The sequence below is a fragment of the Mustelus asterias genome, chromosome 16 (assembly GCF_964213995.1).
Source record: "Mustelus asterias chromosome 16, sMusAst1.hap1.1, whole genome shotgun sequence".
NCBI classification, from domain to species: domain Eukaryota; kingdom Metazoa; phylum Chordata; class Chondrichthyes; order Carcharhiniformes; family Triakidae; genus Mustelus; species Mustelus asterias.
In genome coordinates, this window is record NC_135816.1 from 77,353,143 (window position 1) to 77,372,403 (window position 19,261).

General features: G+C 45.0%; 1 protein-coding gene across 1 annotated transcript in view; it reads right to left on the reverse strand.

Moving 5' to 3' along the window:
* Window positions 1-19,261, reverse strand: part of LOC144505260 (kazal-type serine protease inhibitor domain-containing protein 1-like) — a 54,615-nt gene that overhangs the window by 6,725 nt on the left and 28,629 nt on the right. The window contains exons 2-3 of the mRNA XM_078231303.1: window positions 5,722-5,882; window positions 5,254-5,401 (exon numbers count right to left, since the gene is read on the reverse strand). Coding sequence (XP_078087429.1) covers window positions 5,254-5,401; window positions 5,722-5,882 — 309 coding nt within the window. The remainder of the gene's footprint in view (window positions 1-5,253; window positions 5,402-5,721; window positions 5,883-19,261) is intronic.

A 19,261-nucleotide genomic window follows, 5' to 3' on the forward strand; every position in this document is an offset into this window, starting at 1 on the left:
CGTTAAGCTGACCGGCCTATAGTTACCCGCCTTTTGTCTCCTTCCTTTTTTAAACAGTGGCGTAACATTAGCCGTTTTCCAATCAACCGGCACTACCCCAGAATGCAACGAGTTTTGATAAATAATCACTAACACATCCACTATTACCTCTGACATTTCTTTCAATACCCTGGGATGCATTCCATCCGGACCCGGGGACTTGTCCACCTTCAGTCCCATTAGTCTACCCAGCACTGCCTCTCTGGTAACATTAATTGTATTAAGTGTGAGACCCTGAAGAAATTATATTCATATAGGCTCTGATATTAATTGAAGGTGGGATTGGTGCATGTGAGAGATTGTGGAGAGTTAACACACTCAATTACAAGGCTTGGTGCGGTTTAAACACTGGGGCCTTATCACTGACCAGTGGACAAGAGTGGGAATTCAACTCGCTATTCTTGGAAGTCAGGCAATAGGAATTTCATTGAAGGAGAAGGGGAGTGGGGAAGGGGCAGGGGAGGTACAGAGGTACCCCCTGATGGGGCAGAGGAGGCCCAGGGTTTCTTGGTGAATTGGAAGGCACATTCCTGGACCACAATGAAACAATTATTAAAACTCACTTTGACCTCTCCAGGTCTGTGGTGAACACATGGCAAGTAAAGCTATCACTGCTCACCTGTTAAGGCCTCAATTTAAAATAGCTGACTGCATGGGCCCCAATGAGATCATGGAAGCCTGAGCTTCATACCCAGAGAGAAGCTCACTGGCTCTGGGCAAGACAAGATGTCCTTGCTGTCTGAAATTTAAAATTGCACTCAGTCAGATCAGGGCAGGAAAGGATTGCATACGTCCTGACTCCATTGTAACTGATGGAAGAGTTAAAATTGAGGCTATTGTCTTTAACCTCCTTAAGGTGCTCTGAAAGCACTTTATAAGATACTCTGGGACTGGTTTTTCAACTTACTGCTGAGGTGTAAAACTGTTGATATTGATCAGAATCCACCACCATGTTCATTTTGAAAAACTGTTATTCAAGGCAGCTGATTTGCAATTCCAGTCTTATACCCATGCAGCTGTTAAATAAATACCTCCTACACTGTTGTTAATGAGACAAACCAAGTTGGCACAGTGCGAGCCACAAGTAGGTGAATGCTTTCATATAGAGTTGATCGGTGATGGGACCCCAGTTTGATACAAGTGACAATGTAGCACTCCCTCAGTACTACATTGAGGTATCAGCCTCAGGTTTGAGCTGAACTCATGAACTTTAGCTTGGAAGCAAGATGCAACCAATTCAGCCAAGCTGACACAATGAAGAATATATACTTTAGAAATTGAAGCAGGTGCAGATAAGATTTATCAGAGCGAAACAGGACTTCAGTTATCTGCAAAACTAGAGTAGGTGGGATTGGTTTCTTTAGCACAGCGAAGGTTAAGCAGAGACATAATTACAAAGGGCTTTGATAGAGTAAATAAAGAAAATCTGACAGGGATATAAGTAACTAGGTAAGGGAGATAAGATAATTGGCAAAAGGACAAGAGGGAAGACAAGGAGCTTTTTTATGCATAGTAGAGGATGGATTCGTTTGCAGGGCTGTGGGGAAATAGCAAGTGGGTAGAAGTTATCCTATCGAAATATATAACCCTAGTTGGAAAATACTTGGAGTATGATGAGCCTGAGGAACCTTGGCCATATCTGGATGCGAATTGGAGGGGATCTTGGAGGTAGAACATAGAAACCCTACAGTGCAGGAAGAGGCCATTCGGCCCATCGAGTCTGCACTGACCACAATCCCACCCAGGCCCTACCCCCATATCCCTACATATTTTACCCGCTAATCCCTCTAACCTACACATCTCAGGACACTAAGGGGAAATTTTAGCATGGCCAATCAACCTAACCCGCACATCTTTGGACTGTGGGAGGAAACCGGAGCAGCCGGAGGTAACCCACGCAGACACGAGGAGAATGTGCAAACTCCACACAGACAGTGACCCGAGCCGGGAATCGAACCCAGGTTCCTGGAGCTGTGAAGCAGCAGTGCTGACCACTGTGCTACCGTGCCGCCCATATTCCAATGACAATACTTTCTCATTCTTCTTGGTGATCAGAATGGCATGCAGTTGAAGGTGCTGTTGTAACTTTGGTGAGCTGCTATAGTGCATCTTTTAGATTGTACATACTGCAGTCAATGTGAGATGAAACAACATGAACATTTTCCAAAGTACTATAGCATTCTTCCTCTGTCAAACTGCATCAAGACCAGAGTGATAAACTGTTAAGGTATATTTTGTAGTAGCACTCTTGCCTCTGAGTCAGATGATTGTGGGTTTGATTTTCATGGCAGTGTTGAGGTAAGGCTTCCCTGTCAGAGGTGCTGTCTTTCAGATATGACAATAAACTACGATGCCATCCAATTCAACATAACAGATTTCATGGCACTATTCTAAAAAGAGCAAAGGAGTTCTCCCACCAGGGGGTGGCACAGTGGCTAGCATTGCTACCTCACAGTGCCAAGGACACGGGTTCAATTCTGGCCTCGGGTTACTGTCTGTGTGGAGTTTGCACATTCTCCCCGTGTCTGCATGGGTTTCCTCTGGGTGCTGGGGTTTCCTCCACTGTCCAAAGATGTGCGGGTTCGGTTGATTGGCCATGTTAAATTGTCCCTTAGTGTCAGAGGGATTGGGGTAAATTTATGGGGTTACAGGGGTAGGACCTGGGTGGGATTGTTGTCGGTGCAGGCTCGATGGAAGCCTTACCTCAACACTGCCATGAGAATCAAACCCACAATAATCTGACTCAGAGGCAAGAGTGCTACTAGAAAAGATACCTTAACAGTTTATCACTATGGTCTTGATGCAGTTTGACAGAGGAGGAATGCTATAGTACTTTGGAAAATGTTCATGTTGTTTCATCTCACTTTGACTGCATATGTGCAATCTAAAAGATGCACTATAGCAGCTCACCAAATGGCCTCCTTCTTCACTGTAGATTCTATGATTCTATGAAATGTGCTTCAAACAACACAACTAAAAACAAATTATCTGGTTAGTCACACACTGCTGTTTGTGGGACTGAACTGTGTGCAAATGGGCCGTCAATTTTCTACTTTACAACAATGTCGATAGCACAGTGGTTAGCACTGCTGCTTCACAGCTCCAGGGTCCCGGGTTCGATTCCCGGCTCGGGTCACTGTCTGTGTGGAGTTTGCACATTCTCCTCGTGTCTGCGTGGGTTCCCTCCGGGTGCTCCGGTTTCCTCCCACAGTCCAAAGATGTGCGGGTTAGGTTGATTGGCCAGGTTAAAAATTGCCCCTTAGAGTCCTGGGATGTGTAGGTTAGAGGCATTAGCGGGTAAAATATGTGGGGGTAGGGCCTGGGTGGGATTGTGGTCGGTGCAGACTTGATGGGCCGAATGGCCTCCTTCTGCACTGTAGGGTTTCTATGATTTCTATGATATTTCAAAAGTAATTCATTGGTAACTAGGGACTTCCTGAGGTCATCAAGGTGCTATAGGAATGCAAGTCTTTGTTTTTTTTTCTCTGAAGGCAACACTGTTGGATCAGAAATAATGGAAGCAGGACTTGTTTCTGTAATCTCCCGCAGAGTAGCAGATTTCTTCCTTGCCTGATTCCAGGTTTGGTGCCAGTCTGAGACAGCATTGCCTCTGCCACCTCCTTCCAGACTGCTCGGGATCTGAGGCCAAAATGGCGCTGATCTTCCTTCTAATATCTCCCGCAAAAACACCTCTTAAAGCAGCCCTGATTAAAAGAACTGTTTGGATTCGACAACTTTGTCCGACTATTTGTTCTTCCAGAGAGCTTTTCTGCTGTGTTCTTTATCTTGCGGTCACCATGATGTCTCCTGTGGACATTGGGTGCCTGATAGTGCATGGTGCCATGTGTGCCAAGATGGGGAGGGTACATGTACACAGTTTTGAGCTGGTAATGTTCCTGCTGATGCTGCCGTACATGGACAGAAATAGGGAGTTTGTGGAGTGGAAATCTAGAACAAGGGACTTTTTCACACGAAGGTTAGGGAAGTTTTGAACTCTCTTCCCAAAAAGATTATGGATACTGGGATAATTTGAGCTGAGTGTATTTTCATTGGGTAAGGTACGGTATCCAGGTAATATGGAGCCCAGACCAGCCTTAATTTAATCAAATGGACTTTGTAAATAAAGGTGTAGAGTACAAAAGCCAGGAAATTAGGCTAAATGCATAGAAAACATAATTTCAGCCTCAGTCAGAGCAATGTGTTGAGTTCTGGGAACCATCTAATAGAGGTGTACAAGATTATGAAGGGGATAGATAGGGTGAACAGTGGGAAGCTTTTTCCCAGGTCGGAGGTGACAATCACGAGGGGTCACGGGCTCAAGGTGAGAGGGGCGAAGTATAACTCAGATGTCAGAGGGATGTTTTTTACACAGGGGGTGGTGGGGGCCTGGAATGCGCTGCCGAGTAGGGTGGTGGAGGCAGGCACGCTGACATCGTTTAAGACTTACCTGGATAGTCACACGAGCAGCCTGGGAATGGAGGGATACAAACGATTGGTCTAGTTGGACCAAGGAGCGGCACAGGCTTGGAGGGCCGAAGGGCCTGATTCCTGTGCTGTACTGTTCTTTGTTCTTTGTTCATACTTTAGGCAGGATGTGAAAACTTTGCATATGATATGGAAGAGATTTACTCGAATGGATTCCAGGGCTGAAGGATTACGATTACATGGATGGACTGGAGAAGCAGGATATTTGATCAATGTGTTTGAACTCATGAAGGGTTTAGAGAGAGTAAGTAAGGAGAAACATCTCCAATAGCTGTTGGGTTGGTAATGGGAGGACACCAATTTAACCCGAGGAGACATGAGGTCAAATCTTTTTTTCACAGTGAGTGGTTACAATTTGGAGCACACAGCTTGAGAATTAGGTGGTGTATGCAGAGTCAAAAAGTAACTTTCAAAACAGAATTGGATAAATACTTGATGAAGAAAAAAATAGATGCAGAGATATGAGGAAGAGCCGGTGAATGGGATTAAGTGAAGTTCTCTTTAAAAGAGTTTGCACAGACCCAATGGTTTGTTTGACCCCTGTATGGTATAGGAAAAGATAATAAGTTAACTAAAAAAAATCAAGGGGTAGTTATCAGTTCTCATGCTAAAGTTCGAATTTAGATCTACAGGAAAACCCCAGAGCTGGACCTAGCAGTGCCAAGGATGTTTGAGATGTTAGTGTTTGGAAAATCTCTTTGTGAGCTGAACAATGTTTCTTTGTCTTACCAGGATCATGGACACTCAAACTTGCAGATGCGAATGCTTCCCCATGTTTGTTCCATGTGAAACAGGTATAGATTCCCTCATCAGACTTTTTCAGCCCCTGAATCTGCAACCACCCTGTGATACCATATCGTTCTGGCCCACCTCGTGCCTGGATAAAGAAATAAAAGAGAGAACGTGGCACATTTTGTCCTATGTGTGGGAATTCTCCATCCAGGAAGCAACGGGTGTCTATTATTCCCTGTTGCTTTCTCTATGGCTATACCATGGCCAAGTAGAATTAATTTGTGAATCAATCAGCACCCTTTTCTCCTGAAATATAAAATTGTTGTGAGAGTTTGATATTTGGCATTTTTGTATTTGTCCTGATGAATACAAGAGGAAAAGGTTCAGGAACATGTCTCGCTTTTCAGCAATATTCAAAATATCTTGCCAAATTAACAACCTGTTTTATAGCAATGTCGTCTTTACCTGAATAGAGATATGAGCATCATCCCCAGGCAGGAAGTTATCATTCCCTTTCTTCCTCCATTCCACAAGAGCCATGGGATACGCTGACACCTCACAGCCAAAGACAATATCATTGCCTGTAACATTGTGCACATCACGAGGTGGAGTGGTGATCCATGGAACTGTGTGAATGTGAAGAAGAATTACTGGCACTACAATATCTAACACCCTTCACATTCTCTGACATCAATGCTACTTCCCATTCATGTGCCAGCCTTGTCTCTGTCTGTCTCTTGTCTCTAAGTCAGGAGATCATGGGTTCAGGCTCTACTCCAGAACATGTTTACATAATCTGGTCTGAATCTTTCAGTGCTGTATTGTTTAAGGTGCCATCTTTTGGGTCAGATCTTAAACCAAGGCTCCAATGTCCTCTGAGGTAGATGCAAAAGATCCCACGGCACTATTGGAAGAAGAGTAGGGGAGCCCTCTCCAATATCCTGGTCAATATTTATCACTCAAGCAATACCTAAAACAGCTGATCACATTGTGGGACTTTGTGTGAGGATTGGCTGTCTCATTGGGCTACATTTCAACAGCAACTATACCTCAAAAATAATTAGCTGACTGTGAAGCAATTTGGGATGCTATATAAATGCACATTCAGAACAAAGAAAATTACAGCACAGGAACAGGCCCTTTGGCCCTCCATGCTGCCTATGTCTCTGTCTGTCTCTTGTCTCTAATGTGGAGATGCCGGCGTTGGACTGGGGTAAACACAGTAAGAAGTTTAACAACACCAGGTTAAAGTCCAACGGGTTTATTTGGTAGCAAAAGCCACACAACCTTTCGGAGCTCCAAGCCCCTTCGTCACTCACCAAGAATGTCTGGAGTTGGGTCTTGTACCATCATATAGAATTTACCACACAGAAACAGTGTGATGTTTATACTCCATGCAAGAGCTCTCCCACCCGTCAGTTCTGATGCTACCTTCCATATCTTCTATCACCTGAAGAAGGGGCTTGGAGCTCTGAAAGGTTGTGTGGCTTTTGCTACCAAATAAACCTGTTGGACTTTAACCTGGTGTTGTTAAACTTCTTGTCTCTAAGTCAGAAGATCATGGGTTCAGGCTCTACTCCAGAACATGTTTACATAATCTGGTCTGAATCTTTTAATGCTGTATTGTTTAAGGTACCATCTTTTGCGTCAGATCTTAAACCAAGGCCCCAATGTCCTCTCAGTCCATCTTTATCACCAGAGATCCTTTGTAATCTTGTTGTTCCTCACACATATACTATTAGAGAAGAGCATGAATTAGTGAAAACTGCAAAGGTTCACAGTCTGAGGGGCTGTGGCATGATCACAATTGCCATGTCCATAAACATTTTCAAATTTGTTAATAGGATGATAAGACCTAGGCAGCAGGAGGGTTTTATGGAGTTTCATAGTTGATGGAATTGGGGAAGGTGGGCAGGGGCACCCACATCCACATCCACATCTAACGCGTAGAAGCATCCTGTCAACTCAATTCAGAATTCAAAGCTGGGACCCTCATCTTCACTCACCAAGAATGTCTGGAGTTGGGTCTTGTACCATCACATAGAATTTACCACACAAAAACAGTGTGATGTTTATACTCCATGCAAGAGCTCTCCCACTTTTCAGTTCTGATGCTACCTTCCATATCTTCTATTTAGGGCCCCTGACAAGTGGAAATATCTTCTCCACTTCTACTCTGTCAGGCCACTTCATAATATGACAACTTCAATAGGAACCGATAATTTTTACAAAGCAATTAATAGCTGAAAGAATGACACTTCACGATTTCATGTTTTTAAATGTTTACCGTAACAAATGACTAAAGGTGATATTGAAGAACACAATTTTATTTTTAGTAGGCAATTTACACTTTAATCTACATCACAACTGTTTACACCCGATATGAACAACACCTTTGTGGGACTTTGGGAGACTCAGAGGCTATTCATTGTAAACTCAGAGACTGCTGCCATTGTCTCCAAGTGCATCCTTCCCAGTAAACAATCTGAGTCTTCCTTTGATCTTTAACAATCAAACTAGGCAGGTTTACTGTCAGACAGTCTGCAGAACAGTCATATGACCCCCTTCATTTACCCTAAATTAAAAAATATAGTTCCAAAATATACCTGCCCAAATCTTCCAATCACGATTGGAAGCCCCGTGTCTTGATGGTGATCAGGCAGAAAACCACTCCATTACATGTATGTGTTTTTTCTGTTCAAACTTCCAATGGATGGTCCACAAAACTCACTCAGTGCAGGAATCCATATGGAGAGCAACAAAGGGAATCTGATCAGAAATCATGACCCTGCCCCCTTTTTATGACACTAACCACTGTATTCTGATAAGTCTTTAAAGATCCTCAGTTTGTGAGTGAATGAGTTTGTGAGTGAATATGTAGATATATCAGTGGTAGGTGGTTGAGATAAGTGGGTCGGGTAAAAGCAAATTACTGCGGATGTTGGAATCTGAAACAAAAACAGAAAATGCTGGAAAATCTCAGCGGGTCTGACAACATCTGTCGCGAGAGAATAGAGCCAACGTTTCATAGAATCCCTACAGTGCAGAAGAAGACCATTTGGCCCATCAAGCCTGCACCGACAATAATCCCACCCAGGCCCTATACCTGTAACCCCATGTATTTACCCTGCTAGTGCCCCTGACACTAAGGGGCAATTTGGCATGGCCAATCATCCAAACCTGCATATTTTTGGAGTGTGGAAGGAAGCCGGAGTAACCAGAGGAAACCAATTCAGGCACGGGGAGAATGTGCAAACTCCATACAGACAGTGACCCGAGGCCAGAATTGAACCCAGCTCCCTGGAGCTGTGAGGTTGCAGTGCTAACCATTGTATCACCATGCCCCTTCACCAGAGTATGACTCATCATCCAGACTCGAAATGCTAGCTCGATTCTCTCCCCACAGATGCTGTCAGACCTGCTGAGATTTTGCAGCATTTCCTGTGTAGGTGGGTGGGAGGCAGGGTGCCAGCTGAGTAGTGTGGCAGTTGAATGACTTGTGGGTAGGGTAAGTGAGTGGATGTATGGGGCAGAGTTATTCAGAGGATCGAGGGTATAGTCAGTGAGGTTAGGGTGGAATGGGTGGGGGATGGAGGGGGGGATCAGTGTAAGTTACTGGGTTCTCAGTTGTATAGTTATCCTGGAGTCAGGCGAGGATTTTTCAGTTTAACATTTTCCTGGGTAATTATCTAGGTAAGTAAGTCGATACTGGCCAATGTCTCCAACTCTAACTAAAGAGTCAGAGACATTTTCAGACCATGTCAGGAAACAGGAGGGTAGGGTCCATTGAAAGTTCAAACTTCCCAGGGAATTCCCACAGAGTCAGTGCATTGGGATTTCTGAGGAGTACCGGTCTCTAATGATCCGGAGCTCGGACGAGCTGTGCCAATAACCGAGTAAACTTTATAATTGTAACAGTAATCTTAAAAATTTTCATGAGGTGACTCCTCAATCATCTGGACTTTTCTAGAAAAAGCTCCCCCACCTGTTCAGTATTTCCTGACAGTTCCTGAGATTAAACATAAACATAGAAACATAGAAGATAGGAGCAGGAGGAAACCATTTAGCCCTTCAAGCCAGCTCCGCCATTCATTAAGATCATGGCTGATCGTCCAACTCAATAGCCTAATACTGCTTTTTCCCCCATATCCTTTGATCCCATTCACCCCAAATGCTATATCTAGCCACCTCGTGAATACATTCAATGTTTTGGCATCAACTACTTCCTATGGTAATGAATTCCACAAGCTCACCACTCTTTGGGTGAAGAAATGTCTCCTCATCTCCATCCTAAATGGTCGACCCTGAATCCCTGAAGGGAGGTCATGGAACCTTTACAGATTAAAGGGGAGGAGGTGCTCGCTGTCTTGAGGCAAATCAGAGTGGATAAATCCCCAGGACCGGACAGGGTATTCCCACGGACCTTGAGGGAAGCTAGTGTTGAACTTGCAGGGGCCCTGGCAGACATATTTAAAATGTCAGTATTCACGGGGGAGGTGCCGGATGATTGGAGGGTGGCTCCTGTTGTTCCATTGTTTAAAAAAGGTTCCAAAAGAAATCCGGGAAATTATAGGCCAGTAAGTTTGACGTCGGTGGTGGGCAAGTTATTGGAAGGTGTGATAAGGGATAGGATCTACAAATATTTGGATAGACAGGGACTTATTAGGGAGAGTCAACATGGCTTTGTGCGTGGTAGGTCATGTTTGACCAATCTATTAGAGTTTTTCGAAGAGGTTACCAGGAAAGTGGATGAAGGGAAGGCGGTGGATGTTGTCTACCTGGATTTCATAGAACATAGAACATAGAACATTACAGCGCAGAACAGGCCCTTCGGCCCACGATGTTGCACCGACCAGTTAAAAAAAAAAAAAAACTGTGACCCTCCAACCTAAACCAATTTCTTTTCGTCCATGAACCTATCTACGGATCTCTTAAACGCCCCCAAACTTGGCGCATTTACTACTGATGCTGGCAGGGCATTCCAATCCCTCACCACCCTCTGGGTAAAGAACCTACCCCTGACATCGGTTCTATAACTACCCCCCCTCAATTTAAAGCCATGCCCCCTCGTGCTGGATTTCTCCATCAGAGGAAAAAGGCTATCACTATCCACCCTATCTAAACCTCTAATCATCTTATATGTTTCAATAAGATCCCCTCTTAGCCGCCGCCTTTCCAGCGAAAACAATCCCAAATCCCTCAGCCTCTCCTCATAGGATCTCCCCTCCATACCAGGCAACATCCTGGTAAACCTCCTCTGCACCCTCTCCAAAGCCTCCACATCCTTCCTGTAATGTGGGGACCAGAACTGCACACAGTACTCCAAGTGCGGCCGCACCAGAGTTGTGTACAGTTGCAACATAACGCTACGACTCCTAAATTCAATCCCCCTACCAATAAACGCCAAGACACCATATGCCTTCTTAACAACCTTATCTACTTGATTCCCAACTTTCAGGGATCTATGCACACATACACCTAGATCCCTCTGCTCCTCCACACTATTCAAAGTCCTCCCGTTAGCCCTATACTCAACACATCTGTTATTCAGCAAGGTCTTTGACAAGGTCCCTCATGGGAGGTTAGTTAGGAAGGTTCAGTCGTTAGGTATACATGGGGAGGTAGTAAATTGGATTAGACACTGACTCAATGGAAGAAGCCAGAGAGTGGTTGTGGAGGATTGCTTCTCTGAGTGGAGGCCTGTGACTAGTGGTGTGCCACAGGGATCGGTGTTGGGTCCATTGTTGTTTGTCACCTATATCAATGATCTGGATGATAATGTGGTAAATTGGATCAGCAAGTTTGCTGATGATACAAAGATTGGAGGTGTAGTGGACAGTGAGGAAGGTTTTCAAAGCTTGCAGAGGGATTTGGACCAACTAGAAAAATGGGCTGAAAAATGGCAAATGGAATTTAACGCAGACAAGTGTGAGATATTGCACTTTGGAAGGACAAACCAAAGTAGAACGTACAGGGTAAATGGTAGGACTCTGAAGAGTGCAGTTGAACAGAGGGATCTGGGAATACAGGTACAGAATTCCCTAAAAGTGACGTCACAGGTGGATAGGGTCGTAAAGAGTGCCTTTGGTACATTGGCCTTTATAAATCGGAGTATCGAGTATAAAAGTTGGAGTGTTATGGTAAGGTTATATAAGACATTGGTGAGGCCGAATTTGGAGTATTGTGTACAGTTTTGGTCACCTAGTTACAGGAAGGATGTAAATAAGGTTGAAAGAGTGCAGAGAAGGTTCACAAGGATGTTGCCGGGACTTGAGAAGCTGAGTTACAGAGAGAGATTGAATCGGTTGGGACTTTATTCCCTGGAGCGTAGAAGATTGAGGGGAGATTTGATAGAGGTGTATAAGATTTTGATGGGTATAGATAGAGTGAATGCAAGCAGGCTTTTACCGCTGAGGCTAGGGGAGAAAAAAACCAGAGGGCATGGGTTAAGGGTGAAAGGAGAAAAGTTTAAAGGGAATATGAGGGTGGATTCTTCACGCAGAGAATGGTGGGAGTGTGGAATGAGCTGCCGGATAAAGTGGTAAATGCAGGGTCACTTTTAACATTTAAGAAAAACTTGGACGGGTTCATGGATGAGAGGGGTGTGGAGGGATATGGTCCAAGTGCAGGTCAGTGGGACTAGGCAAAAAATGGTTCGGCACAGACAAGAAGGGCCAAAAGGCCTGTTTCTGAGCTGTAATTTTCTATGGTTCTATTGAAGATAGGAGCAGGAAGAGGCCATTTGGCCCTATGATCATCCAACTCAATAGCCTCATCCTGCTTACTCCCCATAACCTTTGATCCTGTTCACATCAAGTGCTATATCTAACCACCTCTTGAATACATTCAATGTTTTGGCATCAACTTCTTCCTGTGGTAATGAATTCCACAGGCTCACCACTCTTTGGGTGAAGAAATATCTCCCCATCTCCATCCTAAATGGTCTACCCTGTAGCCTCAGACTGTGACCCCTGGTTTTGGACACACCCACCATCGGGAACATCCTCCCTGCACCTAACCTGCCTAGTCCTGTTAGAAGTTTATAAGTTTCTATAAGATCCCCCCTCATTCGTCTGAACTCTAGCGAAAACAATCCTAACCGAGTCAATCTGGGCGGCACGGTAGCACAGTGGTTAGCACTGCTGCTTCACAGCTCCAGGGACCTGGGTTCGAATCCCGGCTCGGGTCACTGTCTGTGTGGAGTTTGCACATTCTCCTCGTGTCTGCGTGGGTTTCCTCCGGGTGCTCCGGTTTCCTCCCACAGTCCAAAGATGTGCGGGTTAGGTTGATTGGCCATGCTAAAATTGCCCCTTAGTGTCCTGAGATGCATAGGTTAGAGGGATTAGTGGGTAAAATATGTAGGGATATGGGGGTAGGGCCTGGGTGGGATTGTGGTCGGTGCAGACTCGATGGGCTGAGTGGCCTCTTTCTGTACTGTAGGGTTTCTATGATTCTATGATTCTATGAATCTCTCCTCATACGTCAGTCCCGCCATCCCCAGAATCAGCCTGGTAAATCTTCGCTGCACTCCTTTGAGATCAAGAACATCCTTCCTCAGAAAAGGAGACCAAAACCGCACACAATATTCTCGGTGTGACCTCACCAAGGCCCTGCATAATTGCAACAACACATCCCTGTTTCTGTACTCGAAACCTCTTTCAATGAAGGCCGACATACCATTTGCTTCTTTACTGCCTGGTGCACTTGCATGCTTACTTTCAGCGAGTGGTGCACAAAGATACCCAGGTCCCGCTGCACACTCCCCTCTCCCAATTTACAGCCATTCAGAAAGCGTTTGACAAAGTTCCACCTAAGAGATTATCGCGCAAGATTAAAGCGCATGAGATTGGGCGAAGTGTATTGAGATGGTTAGAAAACTGATTGGCAGAGAGGAAACAAAGAGTAGGAATTAATGGGTGCTTTTGAAATAGGCAGGCAGTATCTAGTGGGGTGCCACAGGGATCGGTGCTGGGACCCCAGCTATTCACAATATATATTAATGATTTGGATGAGGGAACAAAATGTAACATCTCAAAGTTTGCAGATGATACCAAGTTGGGTGGGAGGATGAACTGTGATGAGGATGCAGAGATCCTTCAGAATGATCTGGACAGGTTGGGTGAGTGGGCAAATCAGTGGCAGATGCAGTATAATTTGGAGGTTATTCACTTTGGAAGCAAAAACAAGAAGGCAGATTACTATCTGAAAATTATAGAATCATAGAATCCTAAAAAGTCTGAGACTACAGGGTAGACCATTTAGGACAGAGATGAGGAGATATTTCTTCATCCAAAGAGTGGTGAGCCTGTGGGTGGCGGGACTGATGTATGAGGAGAGATTGACTAGGTTAGGATTGTTTTCGCTGGAGTTCAGATGAATGAGGGGGGATCTCATAGAGACTTATAAAATTCTAACAGGACTAGACAGGGTAGATGCAGAGGAAGATGTTCCTGATGGTGGGGGAGTCCAGAACCAGGGGTCACAGTCTGAGGATTCCATAGAACCATAGAACCATAGAAAATTACAGCTCAGAAACAGGCCTTTTGGCCCTTCTTGTCTGTGCCGAACCATTTTTTGCCTAGTCCCACTGACCTGCACTTGGACCATATCCCTCCACACCCCTCTCATCCATGAACCCGTCCAAGTTTTTCTTAAATGTTAAAAGTGACCCTGCATTTACCACTTTATCCGGCAGCTCATTCCACACTCCCACCACTCTCTGCGTGAAGAATCCCCCCTCATATTCCCTTTAAACTTTTCTCCTTTCACTCTTAACCCATGCCCTCTGGTTTTTTTCTCCCCTAGCCTCAGCGGAAAAAGCCTGCTTGTATTCACTCTATCTATACCCATCAAAATCTTATACACCTCTATCAAATCTCCCCTCAATCTTCTACGCTCCAGGGAATAAAGTCCCAACCGATTCAATCTCTCTCTGTAACTCAGCTTCTCAAGTCCCGGCAACATCCTTGTGAACCTTCTCTGCACTCTTTCAACCTTATTTACATCCTTCCTGTAACTAGGTGACCAAAACTGTACACAATACTCCAAATTCGGCCTCACCAATGCCTTATATAACCTTGATGTGGAGATGCCGGCGTTGGACTGGGGTAAACACAGTAAGAAGTTTAACAACACCAGGTTAAAGTCCAACAGGTTTATTTGGTAGCAAAAGCCACACAAGCTTTCGGAGCTCTAAGCCCCTTCTTCAGGTGAGTGGGAATTCTGTTCACAAACAGAGCTTATAAAGACACAGACTCAATTTACATGAATAATGGTTGGAATGCGAATACTTACAACTAATCAAGTCTTTAAGAAACGAAACAATGTGAGTGGAGAGAGCATCAAGACAGGCTAAAAAGATGTGTATTGTCTCCAGACAAGACAGCCAGTGAAACTCTGCAGGTCCACGCAACTGTGGGAGTTACAAATAGTGTGACATGAACCCAATATCCCGGTTGAGGCCGTCCTCGTGTGTGCGGAACTTGGCTATCAGTTTCTGCTCAGCGACTCTGCGCTGTCGTGTGTCGAAGTTGTCGTGTTGGGGAGCACTTCAGTGGTCACGGGCATTCGGCCTCTGATATTCGGGTAAGCGTTCTCCAAGGCGGCCTTCGCGACACACGACAGCACAGAGTCGCTGAGCAGAAACTGATAGCCAAGTTCCGCACACACAAGGACGGCCTCAACCGGGATATTGGGTTCATGTCACACTATTTGTAACTCCCACAGTAGCGTGGACCTGCAGAGTTTCACTGGCTGTCTTGTCTGGAGACAATACACATCTTTTTAGCCTGTCTTGATGCTCTCTCCACTCCCATTGTTTTGTTTCTTAAAGACTTGATTAGTTGTAAGTATTCGCATTCCAACCATTATTCATGTAAATTGAGTCTGTGTCTTTATAAGCTCTGTTTGTGAACAGAATTCCCACTCACCTGAAGAAGGGGCTTAGAGCTCCGAAAGCTTGTGTGGCTTTTGCTACCAAATAAACCTGTTGGACTTTAACCTGGTGTTGTTAAACTTCTTACTATTATATAACCTTACCATAACACTCCAACTTTTATACTCGATACTCCGATTTATAAAGGCCAATGTACCAAAGGCACTCTTTACGACCCTATCCACCTGTGACGTCACTTTTAGGGAATTCTGTACCTGTATTCCCAGATCCCTCTGTTCAACTGCACTCTTCAGAGTCCTACCATTTACCCTGTACGTTCTACTTTGGTTTGTCCTTCCAAAGTGCAATATCTCACACTTGTCTGCGTTAAATTCCATTTGCCATTTTTCAGCCCATTTTTCTAGTTGGTCCAAATCCCTCTGCAAGCTTTGAAAACCTTCCTCACTGTCCACTACACCTCCAATCTTTGTATCATCAGCAAACTTGCTGATCCAATTTACCACATTATCATCCAGATCATTGATATAGATGACAAACAACAATGGACCCAACACCGATCCCTGCGGCACACCACTAGTCACAGGCCTCCACTCAGAGAAGCAATCCTCCACAACCACTCTCTGGCTTCTTCCATTGATGGCCACAGTTTGATGGGTATAGATAGAGTGAATGCAAGCAGGCTTTTACCGCTGAGGCTAGGGGAGAAAAAAACCAGAGGGCATGGGTTAAGGGTGAAAGGAGAAAAGTTTAAAGGGAATATGAGGGTGGATTCTTCACGCAGAGAATGGTGGGAGTGTGGAATGAGCTGCCGGATAAAGTGGTAAATGCAGGGTCACTTTTAACATTTAAGAAAAACTTGGACGGGTTCATGGATGAGAGGGGTGTGGAGGGATATGGTCCAAGTGCAGGTCAGTGGGACTAGGCAAAAAATGGTTCGGCACAGACAAGAAGGGCCAAAAGGCCTGTTTCTGAGCTGTAATTTTCTATGGTTCTATTGAAGATAGGAGCAGGAAGAGGCCATTTGGCCCTATGATCATCCAACTCAATAGCCTCATCCTGCTTACTCCCCATAACCTTTGATCCTGTTCACATCAAGTGCTATATCTAACCACCTCTTGAATACATTCAATGTTTTGGCATCAACTTCTTCCTGTGGTAATCAATTCCAATGATGGCATTGCTGCAACGGCCTCAGTACTCAATGCCGTCAACTGCCAGTTTCCAGATGCAATTTTACAACTCATCCGCTTCATCCTGGATCACAATGTCTTTACCTTCAGCAACCAGTTCTTCATCCAGACACACGGAACAGCCATGGGGACAAAATTCGCACCTCAATATGCCAACATCTTCATGCACAGGTTCGAACAAGACTTCTTCACCGCACAGGACCTTCAACCGATGCTATACACTAGATACATCGATGACATTTTCTTCCTTTGGAGTCATGGTGAGCAATCACTGAAACAACTATATGATGACATCAACAAGTTCCATCCCACCATCAGACTCACCATGGACTACTCTCCGGAATCGGTTGCATTCTTGGACACACACATCTCCATTAAGGACGGTCACCTCAGCACCTCACTGTACCGCAAGCCCACGGATAACCTCATGATGCTCCACTTCTCCAGCTTCCACCCTAAACACGTAAAAGAAGCCATCCCCTACGGACAAGCCCTCCGTATACACAGGATCTGCTCGGATGAGGAGGATCGCAACAGACACCTCCAGATGCTGAAAGATGCCCTCATAAGAACAGGATATGGCGCTCGACTCATCGATCAACAGTTCCGACGCGCCACAGCAAAAAACCGCACCGACCTCCTCAGAAGACAAACACGGGACACGGTGGACAGAGTACCCTTCGTCGTCCAGTACTTCCCCGGAGCGGAGAAGCTACGGCATCTCCTCCGGAGCCTTCAACATGTCATTGATGAAGACGAACATCTCGCCAAGGCCATCCCCACACCCCCACTTCTTGCCTTCAAACAACCACGCAACCTCAAACAGACCATTGTCCGCAGCAAACTACCCAGCCTTCAGGAGAACAGTGACCATGACACCACACAACCCTGCCACAGCAACCTCTGCAAGACGTGCCGGATCATCAACACAGATGCCATCATCTCACGTGAGAACACCATCTACCAGGTACATGGTACCTACTCTTGCAACTCGGCCAACGTTGTCTACCTGATACGCTGCAAGAAAGGATGTCCCGAGGCATGGTACATTGGGGAAACCATGCAGACGCGACGACAACGGATGAATGAACACCGCTCGACAATCACCAGGCAAGACTGTTCTCTTCCTGTTGGGGAGCACTTCAGCAGTCACGGGCATTCAGCCTTGGATCTTCAGGTAAGCGTTCTCCAAGGCGGCCTTCACGACACACGACAGCGCAGAGTCACTGAGCAGAAACTGATAGCCAAGTTCCACACACATGAGGACGGTCTAAACCGGGATGTTGGATTTATGTCACATTATCAGTAACCCCCACAGCTTGACTCCTGGACTTGCACAATTTCACAAGCTGTACTGTCTGGAGACAATACACATCTCTTTAACCTGTGTTGAATGCTCCCTCCACCCACATTGTCTGTGCATTTAAGACCTGGCTGGCTGTAGAGACTTGCATTCTAATCAGTATTCTGTAATTTGATTTCTGTGTCTGTGCCCTGTTTGAGAACAGAGACCACTCCATCTGACGAAGGAGCATTGCTCCGAAAGCTTATGGTATTTGCTACCAAATAAACCTGTTGGACTTTAACCTGGTGTTGTGAGACTTCTTACTGTGCTTACCCCAGTCCAACGCCGGCATCTCCACATCATTCTTCCATTGAGTCAGTGTCTAATCCAATTTACTACCTCCCCATGTATACCTAACGACTGAACCTTCCTAACTAACCTCCCATGAGGGACCTTGTCAAAGACCTTGCTGAAATCCAGGTAGACAACATCCCTTCATCCACTTTCCTGGTAACCTCCTCGAAAAACTCTAATAGATTGGTCAAACATGACCTACCACGCACAAAGCCATGTTGACTCTCCCTAATAAGTCCCTGTCTATCCAAATATTTGTAGATCCTATCCCTTATCACACCTTCCAATAACTTGCCCACCACCGACGTCAAACTTACTGGCCTATAATTTCCCGGATTTCTTTTGGAACCTTTTTTAAACAATGGAACAACAGGAGCCACCCTCCAATCATCCGGCACCTCCCCCATGAATACTGACATTTTAAATATGTCTGCCAGGGCCCCTGCAAGTTCAACACTAGCTTCCCTCAAGGTCCGTGGGAATACCCTGTCCGGTCCTGGGGATTTATCCACTCTGATTTGCCTCATGACAGCGAGCACCCTCTCCCCTTTAATCTGTAAAGGTTCCATGACCTCCCTACCAGTTTGCCCTATTTCCGTAGACTCCATGCCCATTTCCTCAGTAAATACGGATGCACAAAAACCATTTAGTATCTTCCCCATCTCTTTTGGTTCCATACACAGTCTACCACTCTGGTCTTCAAGAGGACCAATTTTTTCCCTCACTATCCTTTTGCTCCTAACATACCGATAGAAGCTCTTTGGATTTTCCTTCACTCTGTCTGCCATATGTTTCTATGTTTCCTAACCGCTCAGTTCTGATATCAGCTTTGTAAATCTTTTTAAAACCCACAGTTTCATAGAGGTTTAACATAACCACTGATACAAACGTAAATCACTTTAGATCTACTGGAGAAAGACAGTCAAACATAATATCCTGGTTTCTGTCCTGCAGCCCTCAAATCAACTGCACTCGGTTGATTTGAGGGCTGTGTATCCGGAACACCAATGAAACTTTTGACTTTAAACAATTTCACCAAAACAAAATATCTGCAATTAGAGATTGTGACACGAAATAGGATTTCATTGCCCATTAAAAGTAATGACTTGAAATACACAGGCTAATTTCATAGCTAAACATCACAAGTGTGCCTCAGACTATAGGTGAACACTGCCAAGGTCCACGAGTTCGATTTAAGATTCAGAAAGTACATTATTTTAAATAACATCAAGCACCTTTTGGTATATTTAAACCAATTTAAGAGAAATCAGTTAACAATGT